The sequence below is a fragment of the Ictalurus punctatus genome, chromosome 15 (assembly GCF_001660625.3).
Source record: "Ictalurus punctatus breed USDA103 chromosome 15, Coco_2.0, whole genome shotgun sequence".
NCBI lineage: Eukaryota > Metazoa > Chordata > Actinopteri > Siluriformes > Ictaluridae > Ictalurus > Ictalurus punctatus.
The window spans coordinates 19,023,870-19,048,888 of NC_030430.2; the positions used below are offsets into that span (position 1 = coordinate 19,023,870).

The 25,019-nt window shown below is 40.8% G+C and overlaps 1 protein-coding gene across 12 annotated transcripts in view; it reads left to right on the forward strand.

The window, feature by feature from the left end:
• The window catches only part of camta1a (calmodulin binding transcription activator 1a), a 439,144-nt gene that overhangs the window by 397,723 nt on the left and 16,402 nt on the right, over nt 1-25,019 (forward strand). For 11 of the 12 annotated variants that reach the window (XM_017488154.3, XM_053686534.1, XM_047160515.2 and 8 more), the window contains 6 exons: nt 529-655; nt 985-1,119; nt 23,075-23,253; nt 23,348-23,544; nt 24,471-24,549; nt 24,662-24,998. In XM_017488154.3, coding sequence (XP_017343643.3) covers nt 529-655; nt 985-1,119; nt 23,075-23,253; nt 23,348-23,544; nt 24,471-24,549; nt 24,662-24,998 — 1,054 coding nt within the window. Of the gene's footprint in view, nt 1-528; nt 656-984; nt 1,120-11,590; nt 11,905-23,074; nt 23,254-23,347; nt 23,545-24,470; nt 24,550-24,661; nt 24,999-25,019 lie in introns of those variants that run through there. The other variant, XM_053686533.1, reaches the window with a different exon arrangement.

The following is a 25,019-nucleotide window of genomic DNA, read 5'->3' on the forward strand; positions in this document are numbered from 1 at the left end:
CATTCACCAGAACTGTGTTTCCAAACAAAAGCCCTTTAAGTTTGCAAACCAGTGGCAAAATAACAGATAAGACTTCCAGGAGGAAGGTTACCAGGCTGGGACTGGAGCCAGAAAATGATTAAGGTGTAAGGGTGAATTATGGGACAAAGTAAAAACCCTGTCCTGATCAAACATTTAAGAAAATACAACTGACAACGCATGTGCCGCAAATGTAAGGTATCATATGGATATGAATAATTAATTAAGGCAATGGAGATAGGTTTGTTTCTAGAAAGAAAAGTTGAATACCCTGCCTAGGGATAATTTTACTGCTTCAGAAAAGTATATAAAGACACGTTTGTGTGTGTATAATTCAGATTTTCTGCAGACTGTCTCACTTTATTGTTTCAATAAAGTTTGATTACTTTTTGTCATCTACTAACCCTCTGTCTCTGAAGTTTTATGTTAGGCTGAAACGATTGTTTGCCTTGACATAGACTGTCATGTTAAGATATTAAATCGGTGTGTGTGTGTGTGTGTGTGTGTCAGGGTGGGGTTAAGGTGCTGATCACTGGCCCGTGGCAAGAGGCTAACAGTCAGTACAGCTGTCTGTTTGATCAGATCTCTGTCCCTGCTTCTCTGATCCAGCCCGGAGTCCTGCGTTGTTATTGCCCTGGTAAGTTTTCACTCATACACATACACACATACAGGAAACTTTCAGACCAAACAAAATGAATCATCATTTCATCGAATCGTGATCAAATTATTATCAACACTTTATGTATGTTTTACTGTAATTTGCTACAATGCAGAAACTGCTGTCCTCGTAATATTCCTCCAGCGACTTGTATTTTAATTGAGCCAGACTTGTACAGCCTCTTGGGTCCGCTTCTGTTAAACCATACATGAGAATTGCTGGCTGAACTCTCATGGGCACTCATGTGATTTTCTCTCTGTATTGCTCTAATGACTAATGCGTGTGTTGCTCTGTTTGTCTCCTTGTAGCCCATGACACAGGGCTGGTGACTCTGCAGGTGGCAGTCAGTAATCAGATCATCTCCAACTCAGTGGTGTTTGAGTACAAGGCCCGTGCACTGCCCTCTCTGCCTTCATCCCAGCACGACTGGCTCTCTCTGGACGGTACGGCTTCTTTTTTCTCACTGCTGCTCTGCTCTTTCGGCTTGCTCCTGCTGCGGAGCCGCTGTAAACGTCTTTAGGTATTTATTATGACAGCTGTTGGTTGAGAAGATTGTGATTTGTAGACTGTGCTAGTGTTTCCTCTGGAATAGAGGAAAAACTTCAGAACTAGTTGGGATTAGTCTATGTACAGTGGTTGGCAGATTAATGGATTGTGGTGACTTATGATTCACGAGTCATGATGGCATCCAGAGTCAGGAAAGTACTACAGTACTTATATTTTGTAACTATACTTAAATATAATTTTATCTGATTTGTACTTTTACTCCTTATATTTTCATGTAGACCTTTTAATTACTCGTTACTATCTCAAAGATCACAACTTAATTAACTCAATCACATTTCTGTGCACTCTTAAATTATTTATTAACTGTAACTAAAACCTCCAATCCAGTCCATACCAGTACTTCCTTATGAATACCACAACAAATCATCTTTGAGCAAGGACAATTTGCCTATTAAAATTCAAAAGATTTTGTAGAAAAAGAATGATCTAATCTCATGAAGAAGTCAACTGTTTTGGATTTATTTTCATTTTATATCACTTGCCATAGAAACACAAATGTATCTGAATAGGCTCCAGATATAGGCTCCAGAACCCTGAAGGATAAAGTGGTGAAGATGAATGAACTTTTATTCGTGTATACTTTTGGCTCACTATTTCTTAATTGAATTATTTAATTGAATTGAATTTTAGCACAATACCCCATATGAAGTAGAATATTGCAGCACTTTCTGTACCCCAATGGCATTTTAAGTATTAACATACGATTTATTATTTTTATTAAGCTCAGCATTAAAATTTTAGATCAAGTTAGAATTTTAATAGGACAGACCAGCTAGGAGGGGAAATTAATTCCTTATATAATTGTGATGTCTTAGCCTGGGGCTTTTCTAATTACCCCACATTTTACCGGCGCATTAAATCAGTGTTTTAGAAAAGATTTGAGTATAGTAGAGGAGACTTAGTTATTTCGTCAGGATTCAAAGGGCAACTTCAGTCTTTAGGGGTGGGTGCTGGATCAGTGATGGACCACTAGAGGGGGATATGAGTGTATAATCTAAAATTCTTCTACACCAATAGCCAATTAAGTGTCAAGAGATTCCTGTGTCACTAGGACCAAAATCACATTTGAATGCCTTTCTGTAGTGCCAGGGCCACCATGATAAGCCCTTCACAGAAAGAGCTTTTCACTGAGTGTGTCATGTCTTAGTTGACTTTTTAAGACAGCTGATTACTTGCCCTTGGTTCTTTAATCTGGTTTATCTGATGGCCAGAGAGATGGTGTACAAAAGGCCGAGAAGTTATATACAGAAGTTAAAGACATTACCGTCGTAGATTTCATGTTTGATTGTTTTTGCAACACCTGGGCTTTATTTCGCTGTTTATCTTTGCATGTATAGGATTTATTCATTTTCCATGTCACTTCTTTCCAGTGTTTAAAAGAAGAAAGTGCTTTCGTTGGTAGCGCTGGAATTTCTTTTAGTCTCTGTGGGTAGACCATACTTACAAAAGTTACACAGTATATATAAATTTTGAACTCGGATCCAGTTGGACATAATTATAACATGGACATTTTATGTTTCAAGCAGTTGATATGGAGAAAAGCATAGAGACAGGAGAATAAAGTTTACATGGAGATGTGATATAGATTAGACACTATTTTTAAAGAAAGGGTCTTACACATACAGCAATCCACTTTCATCCCAAAGCATTTCCACAGTCAGAATGGCTCTGCCAGATAATCCCATCACTGTGGAACACTTGCCCTCATTGAGCCTGGCTTAATAAACTTGAGGCCAGCACATAGCGTCACACTGGACAGCCTGACTGAGATGTGAGCTGTGGCATCAGAGAGCTCCTGAAAATATCTGAGCATATGGTCATTGAGCTGTGCTTGCCAAGCTGACACACATCTTTGCGCTCATCAGCTGACAGGTGGGTTTCAGCCAAGCACGTACAATTCTTTCTTGTGGACAGTGAAGTGAGGGAGCTACCACATGTGAGTCAGAGTAAACATACAACATGCATAGTGACCTATAGTGGCAGAATGGAAACACGAGAAATAAAGGAATACTATTTCACATCTGTAGTGTATGTACAATTACAACAGAGGAGAATTTCAACACATTTCCCTGTACTGAGAAAAAAAAAGTGGAAAAACAGTTTACTCAACTCATTTATAGTCGAGTCTCATACGTTCAGTTGTACAATTATGTAAATAAATGCATCACATCATTAATATACATGGGCACATAATATAAATTCAAAACTATAACATTTACACTCAAACTTTAAAGGTTTCAAGGTGAGAGATACATGTGAAAGAATGTCTTGCCAAATAGGTTATTTGGTTGGAAATTTAGAGATCAAGGTTTCCTAGACTGGATTTACTGTGTCCCTTACAATTACAGTTTAAAACATACTTTTTATGTTTGGGGTAAAAAAAAATTTAAAAAATTTTTAAACCCTATAATGCCCATGTATGTTTCAGCTCAAAATATCACTTATTTGTGGCATGGTGGCTTAGTGGTTAGCCTTGCACCTTGAGGGTTGGAGGTTCGAATCTTGCCTCCACCCTGTGTGCATGGAGCTTGCATGTTTTGCGGGTTTCCTCCATGTTCTCCAGTTTCCTCCTCAAGTGAAAAGACATGCATTGTAGGCTGATTAGCATTTCCGAATTGTCCGTAGTGTGTGAATGGGTGTGCGAGTGTGTGTTATTGTACCCTGCGATGGGTTGGCACCCCGTTCCCTGGGATAGGCTCCATGCTCCCCTGCAACCCTGTGTAGGATAATCAGTACAGAAAATGTACGGTTGAATATTATTCTTTTTATGTTTTATTTTTTTCACTCATTTTCATGAAGGCTGCCAATAAATCTGGAGGGCAGTAACTATTAACACAAAGTCACTCCAGACCAAAAGGATTTTACAATTTTTGAGGCACAAACTGAGGCATAATCTGGCAACCGTGCTAGAAATACATGTTTTTGAATGGCAATGCAGTAGTGTTTAACGGTATTGTGTGACCTCAATCTTTTGTTAAATAAAGAAAGATTTACACTATTGTTGAATATTGTTACGTTAACTGGGCTGTCATATTACTTGGCTAGCAAACCAACCACAATTCCTACCTCTGAACAATTCTGATCTCTGAAACAATCAGTTACACAGATTTAGATTTTAATTTGCAAATACCTTTTGATGGAATAACTCATGATTTTACATAGTACAAAAAATGTGTTTTGCATAAAAAATTATTGACACCCCAACCACTGCCCTTAAACTTCTCTATTATAAGTGCATTTGGAGTAAACTTGGCCAAAATTGAGTGAGGATAAATCCTACACATTCATAATTGCTCTGTTTGTGTGTGCCCACACTCATTTGCATAAAGAAATTCCCGCTAATTGAAATATATGGTAAACAACTTCTATATAAACGGATAATTTTGTGGCTATGGGTGTGCAATCCATTGCCCCAGGAACATTTGGGAAATGTTGGCATGAAAATCTGTAATTATTGTTGTCTTTTCCGCTTCCATATTTGGAAATGTGATGCACTGTGGTGTGAGCGATACGAATGCATGCAAGTCATTTGGCTCATAGTTGGTTTGGAAACGACAGCCCTGTCTTCGATTTCTCACTGAATTATGCTTGTGGTTAAAAAAGGACTTAAGTGTTGGCCTCTCTAAAAGAGAGGTTATATCCACTAATATTGTACTGGGCAAATAAAATTGAATGATGAGCCACTCATCACTCTCAGCAAAAAAGATACCTGTGGTTCTTAAAAATCATTTTCTCTGTGCAAACCTTTCTCTGTGTGCCAAATCATCAAGCAAGGCATCATCCCATGCAATCCTTAGATGTGCCTTTTATATGATTTATATAATCTGTGTCTCCTGTCTGCACATTGATGTGAGCACCATAGCTAGCAATTACTCTGTCAATTGTGCTGACATGATGGACAATAATTGCAATGGGAGCTCCCTATAATCAGTTTACCCATGATTACATGAACCCGCGAATGATTAAGAGCAGTATGCACAGTTTACCCACAAAACTATGCATACGCATGGTTGATAAATGAGACACCAGGTCAACAATACTAGCAGAGCAGAAGGTGTATGTGTATGCACAACCATGCCCAATGTACAGTATAAGTGAACATACAGTATACAGCAGAAATAGCTGTCTCTTCTAACTGTTAAGTTAAAATGGAGAAGAGAACAGAGCCTGTGCATGTGTGGTTTGCTGTGTATTTTGTCTCTAAAGGTGGAATGAGGGTTGCTGCAGTGTGCACTGACAGAATAAAGTAGGGCACGAGCTGGACGAGTGTGTGGAAAGGGACAGCTGCATTGCAGACAGCCCTTGAGGGTGAAGGAGTAAGTAATAGCAAATCGGCGCCTCCTCTCGCCATCCTTTTCATTCACAGAGTTGCTTCACAAGCACCATTCACGTTACAAAGCAATGCCTTTCAACACAAACCTCACACTCTGTACACTGCAGTCATGAACCAGGCAACATGAACCATGGTGACAGGTGATTCACATATTTACACACTAAAATTATTTTAAATGCTTTCTGTAACAAAACTGGATGGCACTGTGAATAGTGTTGTGGGTGGCTGTGGCTCAGGTGGTAGCGTGGGTTGTTCACTAATCATAGAACTGGCGGTTTGATTCCCAGCCCACATGACTCCACATGCCGAAGTGTCCTTGGGCAAGACACTGAACCCCAAGTTGCTCCCGGTGGCAAGTTAGCGTCTTGCATGGCAGCTCTGCTACCATTGGAGTGTATGTGTGAATGAGACACAGTGTAAAGTGCTTTGGATAAAAGCGCCTTATAAGTGCAGACCATTTAGTGTTGCTGTTGCACAGCTCCAGCGCCCCTTGTTCTATTCTGAGCTGTGTGGAGTTTTATATGCTTTCTTTATATGTGGGGTTCTCTGGTTTCCTCAAAAACATGCCAGAACGTGGATTGGCTACTCAAATTTGCTCCTAGGAGTGACTGAGGTGTGACGTGTTCCCTCGTTCCCTCGCAATTAAGTGGCATCCCATTCAGGGTGCATTGCCACCTCAGGATCAGTAATCCCCAGGACAGGCACTGAATCCATCATGACCTTGACCAGGATGAAGCAGTTAAGGCACATGAATGAATGAATGAATGAATTCATTCATTCATTAATGTAAATAAACTATGCTACACAATCAAAATGAAAAATTCTGTACTGCTTCATTAAAAATATGTTTTTAACAGAACCATGTCACTATTGTTGGCACCATTACCTCTAGAAATTCTTATAAACAAAATGTAACCGAAGCATGCTCCCATTTATATTTTACTTTTGCATTTTTTTATTTTTACTTTTTTAGGTTCATGTTAAGAATTCTTAAAGAGTCATCCATGATTTCGTCTTTCATTTGTACGACAAGTAAAACATGGCTAAGAGAATTTGGCCTCTGAATTAATTTGTATTTGTATAAATACAAAGGTATATAGGGGCCAAATGCCCTTAGTCATTCACCAGAGTGAAGATTAGTGAATACACAAATGAGATGAGGCAAAAGTGTGTTGACCTTCATAGATCAGGAAATGGCTATAATAAAACTCTTATCCACTGCAATAAGTAAGAAGTTTAAGACAACCAGACTGCTGAGAGAGGCAGAACATTTCTTCAGGGAGATTTATAGACAACATCTGAATTTGGAGGTCACCAAGTCTCTAAATCTACAATTAGATACCACCTTCATGGCAACAAACTAAAAACAATTTGGAACCCATGCAAGAGGAAAGCCTTTTTTTCCCCATCTAAGTGCAAACACAAGTGCCTGGAATTAAGTAGACTCTACTGGAAATGTATACTGTAGTTAGATGAGACAAAAATAGAACTTTTTGGCAACAAACTCTGAATTAAGCTTTTAAAATGTCCATCCCAGGACCCTGAGGAAAACTGTCAGAAAACCTGTGGGCTGAGTTAATGTGGAGAGACCACAAGAGAGGACCTAGGACCCTGGAGGATCTTGAGAGTTTCTGTATTGAGGAGTGTCTCAGATTCCTTACTGTATTCTCCAATCTCATTAAGCAGTATAGGAAAATACATTATAGGAGAAGCTATGTTGGCAAAGTGAGGTTTTATGAAGGACTAAATGCAGGGGTGTGTGTGTGTATATTACACACAATTCTGTTATATATATATATATATATATATATATATATATATATATATATATACAGGAACACCTGCACCTGCACGTTCATGCAGTTATTTAATCAGCCGGGCATGTGGCAGCAGTACAATGCATAAAATCTTGCAGATACAGGTCAAGAGCTTCAGTTAATTTTCACATCAAAGATCAGAATATGTTGTAGATACCAGATGGGTTAGTTTGAGTATTTCAGAAACTGCTGTTCTTCTGGGATTTTCACACACAGCAGTCTCTACAGTTTACACAGAATGAGGCAAAAACAAAAAGCATCCTGTGAGCTCAGGGTCTGCAGTCTGAAACACCTTGTTGATGAGAGAGATCAGTGGAGAATGACCAAACTGGTTTGAGGTGACAGGAAGTCTATAGTAACTCAAAAAAGCACTTTTTTCCAACTACGGTGAGTAGAAAAGCATCTGAGAATGCACAACACATCAAACCTTGAGGTGGATGGGCCACAAAAACAAAAAACCAAGTCAGGTTCCACTCCGGTCAGCCAAGAGCAAGAATCTGAGGCTATCATGGGCACAGACTCACTGAAACTGAACAGTTGAAGACTGGAAAAAGAGCAGGTGTTTTTTTCCAAATCTTAAACTGCCCAGTTCCTGTGAGCATGTGCCTATAATAGCCTTGGATTACTGTTCCTGGCTGAGAGGAGTAGAAGAACCAAATGTGGTTTTCTTCTATTGTAGCCCATCCAGCTTAAGGTTTGATGTTTTGTGTATGCTAAGATGCTTTTCTGATCACCACGGTTATAAAGAGTGAATATTTGAGTTACTACAATCCCCTCCAAAACGATTGGAACCGCAAGGTCAGTTCATTTGTTTTGCATCGTTGTCTTGCTGCATTATAAAGTTCCTCCTGATAAATTTGGATGGATTTCTCTGTAAATTGGCAGACAGAATGCCCCTGTAAACTTCTGAATTCATTCTGCTGCTACCATCATGAGTTACAGCATCAATAAAGATTAATGAGCCCATTCCAGCCATGCAAGCCCAAGCTATGACACTACCTCCACCATGTTTCACAGATGAGCTTGTATGTTTTGGATCATGAGCAGATCTTTTCTTTCACCACATTTTGGCCTTTCCATCACTGGTAGAGGTTAATCTTGGTTCCAGGACTTTTGAGATTCATATCTACATTTCTTTGTGAATTCCAGTCTGGCTTTCTGATTCTTACTGCTCTGCTTATATTTCTGCTCTCCAAGTCTTCTTCAAATGCTGGATTGTGATACCTTCACCCCTGCTCTGTGGAGGTTGTTTTTGATGCCACTGACTGTTGTTTTGAGGTTTTTCTTCAAAGCTCTCAGAATGTTTCTGACCTCAGCTGTTGTTGTCCTTGGCTGACTCATTCGGTGTCTGTTTCTCAGTATACCAGTGTTTTCTTTCTTTTTTATTGCCATTCCAAATTGTTGTATTGGCTATGCCCAATGTTTGTGCAATCCATCTGATTGACTTTCCCTATTTTCTCAGCTTCAAAATGGCTTGCTTTTCTCCAATAGACAGCCGTCTGATCTTCATGATGGCTTATCCTTTTTAATAACGAATGCATTTGCAACTGAATGTAAATCGAGGCTTAAACCAAGAATTGATGTTCAGAGCTATCTGATTTTTAAGCAATCAATATAACATGGCTGATCGTTGTATGTATATTGACTGAAAGTAACCTAATGAACTACAAAGATGTTTTTCCTCATTTTTGTTTGTTGCCAATAATTCTACAGCTGACTGTACATTCGAAAGGCTGCATTAGTGCAGAAAATAGGGAAATGTCCAAAGATACATTGATACATTACAAACACTGGGTTCAAAACAACCCAAATCTGCTTATTTTAAGCCCAACAGCTGGGTAAATATAGGACAACACATTTTGGGCTAATCTAACCCATCGAGTTGGGTTGTTAATTTTAACCCAGCAAATGGGTTGTGTTTCAACCCAAAGGATGGTTTCAGTTTTACAAAAACGCTGGGTTAATTTTATTTCATAAATATTGGTTAATATTTTCAGGGTTATTTTTACCCTTTGAAAATGTCAAATATACCACATTATAAACAAATATGTCCACATGGTATCTCCTTTATTTATACACAAGAAGGTGTTCAGAAATATATTGCTAGAACTGAAGTGGTGTTTATATATAGATTTTGAAGTAAATTACTCAAATAAATGATATATATATATAAGACAAAAATGTCAGATTTTGATCAAAGGAGATGTTTAAAACATCCAAAAAACTGAGTAACCAACTTAGGATCCAGTGGGCATTACAAACAAGTAATCCAAAGCTAACCAAGATAGTGGTGCTTTTAATGTCATGTAAACTGGGCTGTTATCACACATTTTTGCTTTTTTTCCCCCAGTGTACAGTAATGGTTCTATACACACACTGATACGAACCTTGTTTCTCCAAATAAATCTATCAGTCTGTCCGTGTAAAAGCAACTACCTCCACCTGAGGTGAATTCAAACAGTCCACACTGAGTTGATTTGACCCAAGGAGCTGGGCTGAGGTGTCGGGGTGGGAAAGGGGTGCACTGATTCACCTGTCAGTGAAAATGACCCAGCCACTAACCCAGCGGTTGGCTTACACAAAACTACCCAAGACTAGATAAATAACCCTATTAAATGAAACAAAAGGCTCAACCCAGCATTTGGGTAGAAAATCATAGCATGGTCAAAAAGCTTAAGGTCTGGCCACTTATGAATCACATATCCATGATTGTTGCGACCAATTCCTAATCACATAGAAATGATACACTAGGAACAGAGCTCCCACGCGTCCTAAGCCTGCATTTATAACCCGCATATAAATCCACCTGTTCACTGCGGGTACACACATCATACCGAAGCTGAAGAGTAGCTACAAGCTGAACCAGATCCGAAAGCGCATACACAGGGGCGGTGATCTGTTTTGACACACTGTTTAGAGCCGGTAGTCTGCGGTTATGAACGGAGCCGCACGTTCACAGAGAGAGAGAGAGAGAGAGAGAGAGAGAGAGAGAGAGAGAGAGAGACACAGACAGACAGACAGACTGAGAGAGAGAGACTGAGAGAAAGAGACTGAGAGAGAGACAGAGAGAGAGAGAGAAAGAGACTAAGGGAAAGGGAAAGGGAAAGAGACTGAGAGAGAGAGAGAGAGAGAGAGAGAGAGAGAGAGAGAGAGGCACTGATAAACATAGCTGCCTGCCTTGATTTGTCATAATGCAGAAAGGAGGCGGGTCTTCTCTCCCTCTGCAGCATTGCAGGTACGGAGCCGCGCGCAGGACAAAAAAAACCCGGAGACTTAAAGGATGTGGCGCGCGGTGTAACCATGACAGTCCAGTGTCTGTGGACCTTTTTGGCTGTTTGTTTGTTTGTTTGTTTGACATCTTGTGCGTAAAAATCCAGATTTACGTCCTGAAGTTGCATGTAGTCGAATCTACAGCCGTCCACACACGCGTTGACTTCTTGTAGCTATTTCTCTCAAAAGTTGCACGTTTCCAGTTTGCTTGTTTTGTTTGTTTGTTTGTTTGTTTTGCTGCGAGTAACACAATGCGGTGCTGAAGTGGGCGTGTTTCCTAAAGCACCGTAAATGATACATGGTGTCACGTGGTTCGCGAGACTTTACGCTTGATTGTAGTTCATCACAAGCAGAAAAAGAAGAAGAATAAAAAAAAAAAAAAGAACGCCCGTGGTGGACTGGGATGGGTTTAATTTCCGATTTACAGAATAGTGATATCAGAGCGCATTATTATTATTAAAGGTAACGGGAGCAGATTAGATCAATCTAATATATAGGCTATAAGTAGGCATAAGATTAGGGGAAACGGGATATAAGGAAAGCGAGTGGTGGGTGTGGTTGTGCGTGCGTCCCCGCAACAGGAGGCAGTGCCATTTATTGCAGTGCCATTATTGATTTCCGTGCTCGCGCAATGTTATTTATGCATGTTTTAATCATTTAGCCGCTAATAAAGGTAAACCAGTGCACATTTTGTGGATGTGTTTTCTTCACACTGTCCAAACCGGAAATCCTGCGCAATCTGACAATGCAAACCTGACTAAGAATGAAAGAAAGGAAGGAAAGTGGGGCGCGTGTTTACGTGTTGCCCGCGCGCCCCGCCGTCTGTCTTTCACTGCGGGCTAACAGGGGCGCAGGGTGCAGGGGGTGGAGGGAGGGAGGGAGGGAGGGATGGATGGATGGATGGAGGGAGGGTGAGAAAAAGAGTAGGGAGTGATGGGAGCGCACGGAGTGAGCGGGCTTTCTCTTTCTCTCTCTGCGCTTTTCTGCACGCGGATTTTTCTGCGCTTGAGTTCCGCCGGGGAGGAGAGCACTGAGCACCGTCCCTGCTTTAAATAGGATTGCGCGTGAACATTTCCCAGTGCGAAAACTGACACACTGCACCTCTCTCTCTCACTCTCTCTCTCTCTCTCTCTCTCTCTCGGGGACATTGGTCAGGATGCTGATGACTGACACCTGCTTCTCCTAAAGACACGGAGACCGTGTGCATTGCAGGGGGACTTCCATGGCCAATAAAATAGAAGGTCGGACGCGTTTCCATAACCCTAGTTTTGTCTTTGTGTGCGTTTTTGTGTTTGTGTTTGTGTGTATAGTAGTAGTAGTAGTCTGTCTGTGGATGAGCAAAGTTGCGTGCACTTAGTCTACTACAAACAAGATGTCTTTAGATCAGCAAGTTCTGTTGTGCACTTCAGTCACTGTTTGTCTGTTTGTAGCTACAAACACAAACGTTTCATTTTTCGGGGTGTCACTTTACCTTAGTGAAGAAATGACTGCCTGAGGTTTTTTTCTTTCTTTCTTTCTTTCTTTTTTGTCGGATTTTGTTCTGCTCTCTATTTTTCCGTCTATACGTCACTCCGATTACAGTCGGTTCAGTGGCACAGTGCAGTGCAGTGTTTGGAGTGCACATGGTATTCATTATGGGAAAGTTTCATAATGCGAAGATCAGGGAACCGGGCGGATTTCTGCACACGTGGTCACCGGTGTGTTGAACGTAGTATTTATTTTTGTTTAAAAACTCAAGCAAACCACCTGATCGTCTCTACGTGCACGAAAGAATTGACTCCTCTACAAACGTTATTAAGATGTTACTGTTTATTTGAATAATTAAACTTTTTTTTATTTTATTTTTTTGCATATTATATAGGCTAATCCTCCACATGGGAAGAAATAACATGGTTGATTAATTGTTATATCACATGCTAGGTGTACAAAGCTCATACACAGGACAGAATTTGCTCAGGTTTTTTTTTTTTTTTTTTAATCTGTCGCACTTAATCACCATGATCAGTGGTCGTGACTAGAGTTTGTGGCCGCGTCCCAAACCTTATCCTAATGTCACAGATAGTACGCTGCCTGTGGTAACTATGGTTACCTCTAGTGGCATGCTGTTTGGCTGTCCTCTTTAGTGCAGTAGTATGCAGCGCAGATCAGGATGCAGCCTGTGTAAGGGCAGCAGTGGACACGATGGACACCACTGACCTTTACAGCCATTTTTTTATTAAACAGAGGAGAAACGAAGCTCTTGTGCAAATAAGAGCCTTTTTTTATAAGAACTTTTAGCCCAACAACCTGTTGATCCAGGAAGAGTCAAGACAAGATAGTCTTTGAAACTTTTGCATTACTTTCGATGTACTGATGTTGCATAATTCCCCTGGTTTTCCTAAACTTAGTATTTCTAAGTGTGAATGAAGCGTTTGTCTAAAAGTATAACTTTTTATGCATATTTTGACACTGATTGATTCCTTCTACATCTCTTAACTTATATTTTAACACCCCCACCCACCCACCCACCCACCCCCCCCCCCCCCCGCCCCCGTGTCACATGACACAAGATTCCAAGTTTTATACCTATACTGATATCCGTATATGCTTTTAACAGTTACATTAAACCGATCAGGTTTAATCGTGTCCATCATGAGTCTAAGTGGTGCACTTTAGTCTCTCGTGTTATCTGTCTGAAAGAACTTTTCTCAAGACACCATTTCCTTAGAGACAGTTTCTGAAGAAAAGCCGAGCAGTGAACTGGAAGTAGCTACCTGAGAGACTGGCTGGACCTCAGGGTCTTTAAAAATGGAAAGCTGTGGTTAAGAGAGAAAGGCTGTCAGGAAAAAGGGTACATTTATTGTCAGTCATTATAATTTCTGCTTTAGATACTGAACTTTTTTGCCCTTTCTTGAATTAGAACTTCCTAATATCTAACACCTGGAAGTTCAATTAATGTTGAACACAACATACAATGGTATTTTTAGTGATTCTCTATTTGCTACTTGTAGCCTAAGTCTTACTATTCTCATTTCAGTCAAAATCAAAAACTGCAGACTAAATCATTAATCACATATTTATTCATATCTTTTTAATATCACTGATAAATACTACATTATAGTAAAGCCAAACACTTTTATTTAATGGACAAATCCTAATCATAATGATCCTCCCAGGAGTCCTTTATTTCATTTGCATAAACTGAGCTAGCGGTGAAGGAAGCTGACAGATTTCAGATTGTAATGGACATGCTGAGATTGAGTGTATAATAAGTTTGTTAAAGCTTGATTGGCTGTCCTGAACCATTCATTCCTCTGAGCTTGACCTTTCTTAAAGAGTCTGTCAAGTCATAGGATTGCGTGGAGTCCGGAGGAAATGGTAAAAGATAGAGGATGTTATTGGAGATCATTTCCTTAGTTGAAAATCACAAGATATTTTTATCTAAAAGAAAGTCACTATGGAATTTCATGAAACATATTGTAGTACAGTGTTAAATAATTGCATGGTCATGTAGAAAAGTCTGTTCGTATGTTGTTTATGAAAACTGAGTCTATTCACAATTTGTTTGCTGTACTTTTATCCACAGTAATGCCTTTGTTTTTGCATCAGTAAACTGTCATATCATGAGAAATAATGCAGCTGTTTTAACCAGGGCATGTCTGGAAGGATGAGCATGACCGTTTATCACAGAGAATCCCAGCGCCGAGTTAATGTGTTTTGCCATTTGTTTGTATGGATACTAAATTGGAGAGGTCCACTCAAGCGGAAAGTAAAAGGACCATTAAAGTCTGCAGAGGTTTCCTGTTTGCCAGAGAGTGGAACAGCGAGCAAGCTGCACCGTATATCACCGGTCTGGATGTTTTACACTTTTAGTGAGTTGTACGTAGTACAATGAAATAGAATTCACCTTTTGTATGTTAATTAGAATTTTAATGCATTTGGCTTATGATTTTTAGGCCATCCACACATTTCTGAGAAACAAGTGTTACTCCGTCTTCAATTGTCTCACTATGTGAAGAAGCAACACTATGCAGGATTAAAAAGTGTTAAAAAGAAAAACCTCCTGCGTACTAACATGTGCCATTCTACTAATTTATTGCACATAATTACTCCAAATTGACGAGTTTCACTGCTGTTAATGGGGATGTTCTGCTCCAAGCTCTGCTTGTCTTAGCTGGAAGTGTCCCTGCAATCAGATAAATGAGTAAGTGTGAGTGGCTCACTGCTGTGCAGCTGTAATGGCTGATGCCACACATGGTACCTACTCTCTGCATCATCTCCTGGCATGCTTACCCTGGTAAACGTACATCTTACAAGCTTCCCAAGCATCAGAACAGGCCCACTACACTTTGAGAGCCTCCAGAGAGTCCAAATGCACATGAACCTGCCTCATTCACCACTGACAAGGCTTACAGAGCACACGCATACCCTGGTGGTATACTATTATCATGTATAGTATACAGTCGTGGGAAGCTCTTTGCCTTTTCCCACAATGGGTCAGCTGGCTAAAGACTCTGGTGAGCAGGATGAGACCTGAGTAGGAGTTTCTGCATCAGGACTCGGGGTTTTAAATACTCAGCGCTTGCTGTAGGGGCTGAATGGTGGGAGTGGGGTGATGTGTTTGTGTGTGTGCTGTTAGCTTTGGTTTCTCTGCAGCACTGGCAGCCAGTTGTTGCTCGAGGCATTTTTGAAGTCTAGACTGAGGACTGAGAGAGACTTGTGTAACTGGGTCTGTTGTGGAGCAGCACAGTTCATTGGGGCCGCTCTGGTGTGGAGTAGTGCCGCCTGCAGGGATACTTTGTTCATGTAAGGCATGAAAGAGAATGTGTCCTACAGTGTACATACAGTGCTTCCCTAGTGAAGTGTTTGTCCTATTCGGCTTGGATTAGTTTTACATTGGGTGGGCTAATGTAATTATCACTGGAGTATATATATATTTTTATTATTATTATTATTATTATTATTTAGTATTCAGTCATTTTTACAGACTGTGCATGTACACATCTGGAAACAATAAAGTTTCTTAAAAACGATCAGTAGAATACCCCAGGTAATATGTACAATATGTATGCCATTTTAAATTTATATTATATTCCAATATATCTTGTGGAAATAAGACAGTCCAAAAAGTGCAGTTTTCTCTCATTTCCCAGTTAAACCGAACCAAAACCAAGTATTGGCCAAGTTTAAAACACAGAACAATAAAATGTAGACAAGAACTCCTAGCGCAGATGTACTGTACATATGTGCTATGGTCATGTGACCTACAAATGATCAAGTACATCTTTTTATGCTATGTGCACTACAAAAAGTGCTTATAATAAAGGTCAAAGCAGTCTGTATTAGATTGAGGTGTATGTTGGTTTTTAGTGTGACAACCATTTGTACCTTGTTAAGAAACTTTTATGTTTGTGATTTATAAAGACGTCACTTATTCCATGCAAATTGATTGTAGGTACTGGTCGTCATTCTTAACAGACACGTGTCCAGAAATCTTATCTCAGTACAATTTCCTTACAACTACAGTACATCATGCCAGAGTTTTCATTTATGGTACGGAGAGTTTGTCTCAAATGTGATATAATGCTTGTATAATCAATGTTAGAGGAAGTAGGCTAAGAGGTGACTATGAACGCTGTTGACAGTAATACATTATTATCTGTCTCATATGTCTCTTATAGTCTAGACTACCAACTCTCAACCTGCATTAAATTGGCAGGTAACAAGTTGCTTGTGTCGTTTGTAGTTTGTCTCTTGTGAAAACACAAATGAAATAATGCTCTAAACAGTTTGAGAACTGGTTCTTTGATTTATGTTTCATGCTCGGTTTCAAACTAGATATGTTGGCAGATTAGGAAAGCAAAGCTAACTTTACTAGCTGTATAAATTCACCCGAGGCACCAAAAATGTCTTGTAAAGGTGGTCCCTAGACAAACCATATGCAACCACAGCAATGGATTTTAATGAGGTTCAATTAAGCACAGTAGTGTAAATAACCAGTAAAAGTTGCCACAATCTTCATTAAAATATGTACATTCTGTAAAATATTTAATTGAGTTACAAATTCCCTAGAAGGATTTCTACTTGCACTGGGTATTAGCAGTGTTAATTAGATGGGGATGAAGATGGGAGGGTGAATGCAGATGGTCGCCTCAGCTGGTACAGCCTGTGCCAAGAGGGCACTGCCTCCTCCCCTGCACTTCCTCTAAATACCAGGCCGTGTCAAGCAGCAGGTTTAAACACCGGGGAGGCCCTCTTAAATATCAGTGCTCTATAGGATCATGGAGCCTCACCTCCTAGATGGGGATGAATTAGATGGGGATTCATCCCCATTTAATTAACACCATCGCAGGTCTGTGGTTTCACCTGTACTGTTGTATAAGTGTGATTATGTCCAGCCAGGTAACAATTTGAGGCACTCAATATTGCTTGCATTCCACATACAGCAATAGCCTCAATGATTCAGCCATTTTAGTGATGTTTCATAAAAGCACACTGCTCAGCATTACTGTGCAACGCAAAGCTAGCAAAAACGAGTTTGAGATCATTTTTGAGAAACCCAAAACCATTATTTGGAATTCGTTTATTTGTTCTACACTGCAGTAACATTTTCAGAGCTGAACATTAATGATTTGAGCAATCAGCAATGGCACTGCAAATAAAAAAATGTCAGTTTACACCAAGTGAAAACAGCTTAGGCGCAACACACAACTGTGTGCTTTACACAACTGCGCATGTGTAAAGCAATTAGCACATCCTGAATCTAGCAAGTGACAGGAGTCCATATGGGCCCATATGATCTAAAGATAAACTTGATCAGACAGTCACAAACATGATCATGCAACACCACAAGCATCTTGTTTCACACACATACTCTAAATGGCCTAAAGCTTGTGGATCTATGACTATCACACCGCAAATTGTTCTTGAACATCCTTTTCCAAAACCATGTGCATTAATATGGACATAGTCCACCTTTGCTGTTATAACAACCTCCACTCTTCTGGGAAGCCTTTCCACTAGGATTTTGGAGTGTAGCTATGGGGGTTTGCCCATTCAGCCACAAGACAATTAGTGAGGTCAGGCACTGATGTTAGGCGAGGAGGCCTGACGTGTAGTCGGAGTTCCAGTTTATTCCAAAGGTGTTCAGTGGGGTTGAGGTCAGGGCTCTGTGCAGGACACATGTTCTTACGCACCAGTCTTGACAAACCATGTCTTTATGGAGCTCACTTTGTGCACAGAGGCCTTGTCATGCTGGAACATGCTTGGGCCCCTTAATTGCAGTGAAGGGAAATCTTAATGCTACAGCATACAAAGATAATCGTGATAATTTTGTGCTTCCAACTTTGTGGCAACAGTTTGGAGAAGAAACACATTGAGGTATCATGGTCAGATGTCCATATACATTTGGCCATATACTGTAGTATATCCCAATGTACTAATTGGCATAAAATGCTGGTAACAGAATATATTAACAACATAAAAACATTAGCAAAACTTATTAAGAACAGCAATATTCAAATTTTAGCCATTTTAGCCAATGTTCGCAGTAGCTATTTGACACTAAGTCACTAGCTGAGTGAAATAACAAAAATAATGAATGAGTTTTTATTGATCATGTATACATTATAGCACAGTGAAGTTCTTTTCTTCACATACCCCAGCATCTTAGGAAGTTGGGGTCAGAGTGCAGGGTCAGTCATGATACAGCACCCTTGGAGCAGAGAGGGTTGAGGGCCTTGCTCAAGGGCCCAACAGTGGCAGCTTGAACCCCCGACCTTCTGATCAGGAACCCAGATCCTCAACCACCAAGCCATCACTGCCCCAAAAAACGGATCAGACCGCTGCGAGCGGGGTCTGAAAAAAGTGAATATTATGTGAACTGTATTAGTTTGTAACTAATACAAGCAGATTTGCTAGAAAACTATTGTATTTTTGCCTAAGTGCAAATCTGCCTTAAAATACTGTAGCACAAAGGGTTGTAGTGAAAAATAATTTGTGCCTTTCACAAAATGAACATTAAAATTCAAACCTCTTGCAAATTTCTCTCACAATTATAACGACCACTTACACTTTCTAGGTGGATTAACACATTTTATACATTGTTGTTGTTGTTGTTGTTTCCAAAATGTTTGTGCTACACTGAAAGCTTAAAATGTCATTTCCAGCTTGGTCTTTTGCACATTTTGCGTGACTGTACTTGCAGAGACACAGGCATGTGGGAAATGTTTTTGATATTGCACACACCACGTACATTTCCAGGATTTGGCAGATGCTTCTATCCAGAGGCACTTACAAAATTCTCTATTGAAAAACATATGCTCATGCTAGTACAAATAGGTCAGGGTTTAAGAATACCAAAAAGCTTAAACCCTGTTAGAGTGCAAGAGTTGAGTTTTTCTTTAGCTGTGTAGATTTAAGTCTTTAGTGAAAAGGTTGAGCTTCAGTCTTTGCTTGAAGACATATATTGACTCAGCTGCTTGAACAGCCAGTGGAAGAGTCTTGATGGATGTTTCTTTGTGAGGGATAGTTGGTTCATTCGAGCCGTGTTTGTGACCTGAAGAAAAGGTGGAGTAAAGCAGAATTTGATGAGTGGGGGTCCATTTTTTTGCTTTCTGGATTCTGGACCAGTCGGCATCTTAAGGCAGTTGCAGACTGCACGAGCACATGCATGGCTTCCATTGAGAGAAAAGGACAGATTTTCTTGATTTTTTAAAGAAGACATATGCATGACTGAGTCAGGTTAGCGATATAACTCTACCAAAGTTTTGTATGTTGTCAGGTGGTGCGATCAGAGATACGATTTCTCTAGCGAGATGACATGATCATGATATGGGGAGCCATCTCCTGGGATGTCTAGCAGCTCAGTCTTGCTAGGGTTTAGTTTCAACTACTGGGACCAGTTCACAAATTACATAACTGACCCAGACTACCATGCACATTAGGACCTGTAAACATATTTGGATGGAGATATGTACATCATGCACAGCAAAGTCATTTTACAATGCTATTTGCAACTATGTCGATTTTCTCTAGCATGTGTGATAATACTATACAAACTGTTTATATATATATATATATATATATATATATATATATATATATATATATATATATACACACACACCTAGCTAAGGGAAAACTGCAGCGTTATAATGTTCAGCCATCAGCATATATTCCATGTGGTTCAGCAACCTGGAGCCAGAATAAGTGTGCAATGACTTATTATAGAATAAAAAAGTGACAGCTTTTGTTCTTCATAGTGCTCTCTGCATCCAGGTATCTCATATTTCTCTCTGTGGACAGTCAGGAACCTGAACAAGAACATGCTGCAGGCCTGGCTCATCAGCCCTCACACACTTAAAGTGCAAACTCACACTAAATAAAGCACTTCACACAGGGAGCAGGCTGCAGGGGCTGAGGTTATTAGCCTCCATGACCTCTCAGCTCACATGCCTGTGCCCAAGCCAGAGCTGAGCCTGTGAGTCAGTGAGTCACTTTCAGGGAGGCCAGGAGATGGGAAGGCTGATGATTGAGCTATGTCTGTGCACCTCAGTGACTGCAGCAGATGGCAAGAGGCTTTAGTTTGGGAGTTAGGATGTGTTGATGTGCCAGTCCACATCAGTACAGACACATCGAGGATCTCAGGAGATGGAGAAGTAACAACACGCGCACTGAAGGGAAGCACATGGTTAGCATATTGGAATGAAAAAAAAAAGTTGTTCATTTCTGTCAGATGGTGATCTTGTCCTGCGAGCACTTTAATATTGGAAAGCTGAAATGATGCATATGTGATGATGCTGATGGATATGGGACACATGACATTCACCCCGAATACCCAATAAATGAGCATAAACTAGCAACATGATAAACCTAACCTGAATTTCAAATGGAATATACAAACATTTATAGTAATTAATTTAAAAAAGCCAAAAGACACGAAGCTCTTGACCACCAGTGCAGATTTTGCTAAAAAGTTTGCAGTGGGAGCCTCTTTACATAAACATGGCATTAAGTATCTTCCTTAGCATAGTGTTTTTTCTGTGAGTGATGACAGGCTGTGACAGAAGTACTGTACTAGACCAAAATGGGAGGGTCTTAATGACATCACATTGTGGCCTGGATTCTGATTGGGAAATCTATCTAAGCCTCGACCCTGTATGCTGTTAGCTCCTCCCCTTAGCCCCTCTCCCTCTGCAGTGGACGTGCGTGGCTTTCTGAGCGTGCTCGCTCGCAGCAGCAGGTGGAGATGACATCATCTGCACTGCAGCAGACTGCAGCACTGGGTCTGAACAAAGACATGTCAAAACTGCTACTACGTGCTGCGTCCATGCTGTCTGTCTCGCTTCCTATTTCTGTTATTTTTGTTCTGCTCTTGCTCTGTCTCTCAGTGCCATGCTGTTTCTTAGCCTCTGTCTCTCGATCTATGCCCTCACTTAACGCATAGACCACATCTAGCTCTCTAACCTCCATTATTGAACCTTTCGATGTATTTGCAAGCTTTTTTCACGCACATCCCCCAGGCCTTGTTGAAAGCCTGATGACGGATGTCATTGTTTTACCCAAATAACGTCTACCTCCATCCACCCGCTCGCCCACCCACCCAGCACTGCTCATTTTCCTGTCTGTAAGTAGATCACAAAAGCAGATGCAGTCACAGACACAGGCTTGTCTGAACACTTGAAATGGTTACCGGATGGTTTGTTAACACCATGGCATCAACCCATGCCTAGAATAGCAATCCATTTCCATCACTGGATTGATTCAGAGCTTAACATAAGTGATTGCAATTTCCCACTCAGGCACTCTGCTGTGGTGTTCAACGGTGACGCCGAACATGACCTCGAAAAACCACTTCGCATACCATCGCCAGGTAACCAGGCATGCAGCTGGGATAATGAAACCAAGCAAAGTTTAATCTTTGAGCAAAGTTTCCACAGCAAGAGCATCATACTTAGTCTCTTTTGTGTTTTTGCGTTGGACCTGCTATGCTCATTCACAGATATAATGATGGTAACGCTGCCACGAGCCACGCGCAGGCATGCTCCTGTCGCCTAGTTACAGCTCAGCAGCAGGTTGCCACAGAAACGGGATCCTGGCAGGATGAGTGATGCTAAAGCAGTCCGTACATGCTATGATTTTTTATCACGCACGCTCCTGCTCTACACTGGACACTTGTGTTGCCCTTCTGAGCTGGCAGCCTTACCTGAAACCTGCTATTGCTAATATAGCGGCTCCTCTAACCATGTGAACAGCCGCCAGTCTGGATCAATGCTCTGTTCTCGTCTGAAGATGACCAGGATTGCCTTTATACAGTGTACAGAAAATGCAGATCCACAAGAATTTAAGATTATTCTAAGTATGTCTACATTCAACACTCTGCCTTACGTGCCTTTTTGTATTTTGTTGCAGATGGTGTGGTAATGAAAAAATGTGTTAATGCTGACTAATATTCATTATAAATGTTTTATTCAGTTTGCTAATTGCAACAAGGTGTCAAGGTGTTACAATGACACAGTGATGCAGAGGGTAGTGGGGGTGTATCATAGTTTCATGGAGCGGAGTTTAATTCTGAGCATCCATGTGGGTTTCTTCCAAAGTACTCTAGCTTCCTCAAATCCCAATAAACATGATTTGTATTAGGATTGGGCCCTTGCAGGCGAGGATGCCTGTGTATAATGACTTGGCATGCACCAAGTGCTTCTAGGATTCACTCTGAAATTCAGTATGACCCTAAAATGGAGAAGTGCTTATGGGAAAATGAATGTTCCAGAATCCTGTTTACATGCAAATTGGATCGGTACTGAGTATAATCTATAGCGCACAACTGGTAGCAAACATCAACATGGACATCAAAAGCATACGCAAACCAATACCAGTGACTGAATTATTTCAGATCAGGGGAGGGAGGGGGGGAGTGGCGGCGGAGGTTGGAGCAGTCATGCTGTTCGAAGGTACGGGATGAGCAAGAGCCAAACATTGAAGGAACATTGGTGTCAGTTAGTGATAAGTGCAGTATATTGAAATGGTATTTCAGTCATCTTATTGAGTTTTTTATCTTGCCATGAACCATTATTTTGCTACAGGTTTTACCTAACAGTTTTATTGGATGTACAAATGTACTTTAACTTGATATACTAGTATATTAGCTGGAAACCGCATGTATATAGTGCACAGTTTTAGTGGCTGGTTTTATTCTTGTGTGTCAAGTAATTGAAATGGTTATCCTGCTTTTAACCTTTGTGGTTTACTATAATGGCTGTGCTCTGTGGTCTTCGGTTCCTGGTAAAGTATTATTGTGTTGTCTTTCTCCATTCCAGTGAGCCATTCACTTTAGTACATTTACTAGAGTGATGAAGTGTTGAAGTTGAGAGACTTTTTTCTTCCATCCTGTCAGTGCAGTTGTTAAACGTAAACATGGTTGTCTTGTAGATAACCAGTTCAGAATGTCCATCCTGGAGCGGCTTGAGCAGATGGAGCGCAGGATGGCCGAGATGGCCGGTCAGCAGCAGCAACAAAGCAATGGAGCAGCTGGAGGAGCAGGAGCAGGGGGAGGAGGAGGAGCAGGGGGAGGTGGAAATGGAGGGAACAGCAGTAGCAGCCAGTCTCAGGTACTGTCATTGAGAAACAGTTCATTCGACTTTAATTAATCAGGTACTTTTGTAATAGAGTCAGCTCTAAACTGTACATACCCTGTGTCCACAGTGTCTGTCAGGCCAGGGACAGGCGGGCAGTTCGTTTGAGAGCCGTGTGGTGGTCGTGTGTGAGAAGATGATGAACCGTGCGTGCTGGGCCAAATCCAAACACCTGATCCACTCTAAAACCTTCCGGGGAATGACCCTGCTGCACCTTGCTGCTGGACAAGGCTACGCCACGCTCATCAAAACTCTCATCAAGTGGCGGTGAGTCACATCCCACACCTGGGGAACGAGATGGAGAATGTCAGAAAGAGTGACAGAAAAAGAAGAGTGTGTGTGAATGTCATATTTGTATTTGTATTTACTGTGTATGTACTCTCACTAGTCACAGGATTTCTAATTGAGTCATAGTTTTAGACCTTTGAGGAAAATGTCTTTCAAGATTTAATCAATATTAGATCAAATCATATCAGCTTAATTCTCCATTCCCTTTGACTTCATGGTGTATAATGTAGTTATATTTGCTGAAAAATATATAAACAAAAGTAAACAAACTAGTAAACAAATTAGTTAGTAAACAAACTAAAAAAAAAAGTTTTTCATTGTTCTTGTTGTTATAGTTGCAGAAATTGTCCATTATCAAGAAAAAGACTCCAGATATTTCTTGGCGGACATATTGGCCCTCATTATTCATAATCATGAATACATATTATACATACGCAGACATGAGGAATGATTAAACAATAGGACGGCACAGTGGTGCAGTGTGAAGTATCACAGCCTCACAGCACCCTGTTTCGATCCTGAGCTCAGATTACTGTCTGTATGGCGTTCTGTATGTTCTCGCATACTGGTTGGGTTTCTTCTGAGTTTTTCTGTTTCCCCCTCACCTCCCAAAAACATGCCAGTATGTGGGTTAAATACACAAAATTGTCTCTAGTGTGAACGAGTATGTGAATGTGTGCATGCGTCAATGGACCATCAATGGTCTGGCATCCCATCCAGTGTGTTCCATGCAGTGTTCCCAGAATAGGATCCACCATGAACATGACCAAGATAATGCACATAATGAAGAGCAATAAATGAATGAATGGTTACATGTACATGTGATGACAATTGATTTTGTGTAGCAGGATAACATGATTTAGTTTCTTAGCATTCAGAATAAATAAATTTTTCTTTTTGTACAGCACTAAGCATGCAGATAGCATTGATCTGGAGCTTGAGGTGGACCCACTTAACGTTGACCACTTCTCTTGTACACCCTTGGTAAAAATTTCCACCTGGTTCTTATAACAAACACTCATAGATATCAGAGATAACATGTAACATTAATCTGATCTCCTTGTTGAATATATCATACCCTGCTCCTCATGTGTAGATGTGGGCCTGTGCTCTGGGTCACCTCGAAGCAGCCGTGGTTCTGTACAAATGGGACCGCAGAGCTCTGACCATCCCAGACTCCTTGGGCCGCCTGCCTCTGTCCATCGCTCGCTCTCGAGGCCACACCAAACTGGCTGAGTGTCTGGAGCAGCTCCAGAGAGAGGAGCAGCCGCAGCCTCCCTCCACCCACATGGCCTTCTCTCCTAACTCTGATGCTCCCTCCTCCGACAGCTGGATGGTCAGCTGGACCAGTGATAGCATGGTGACCCCTAGCAACCACAAGAGTGGTGCAGCCATCACCGCTACCACTAACCCCTCCAGCAACATCACTCCTGGTGAGTCTCAGAAAATGAGAA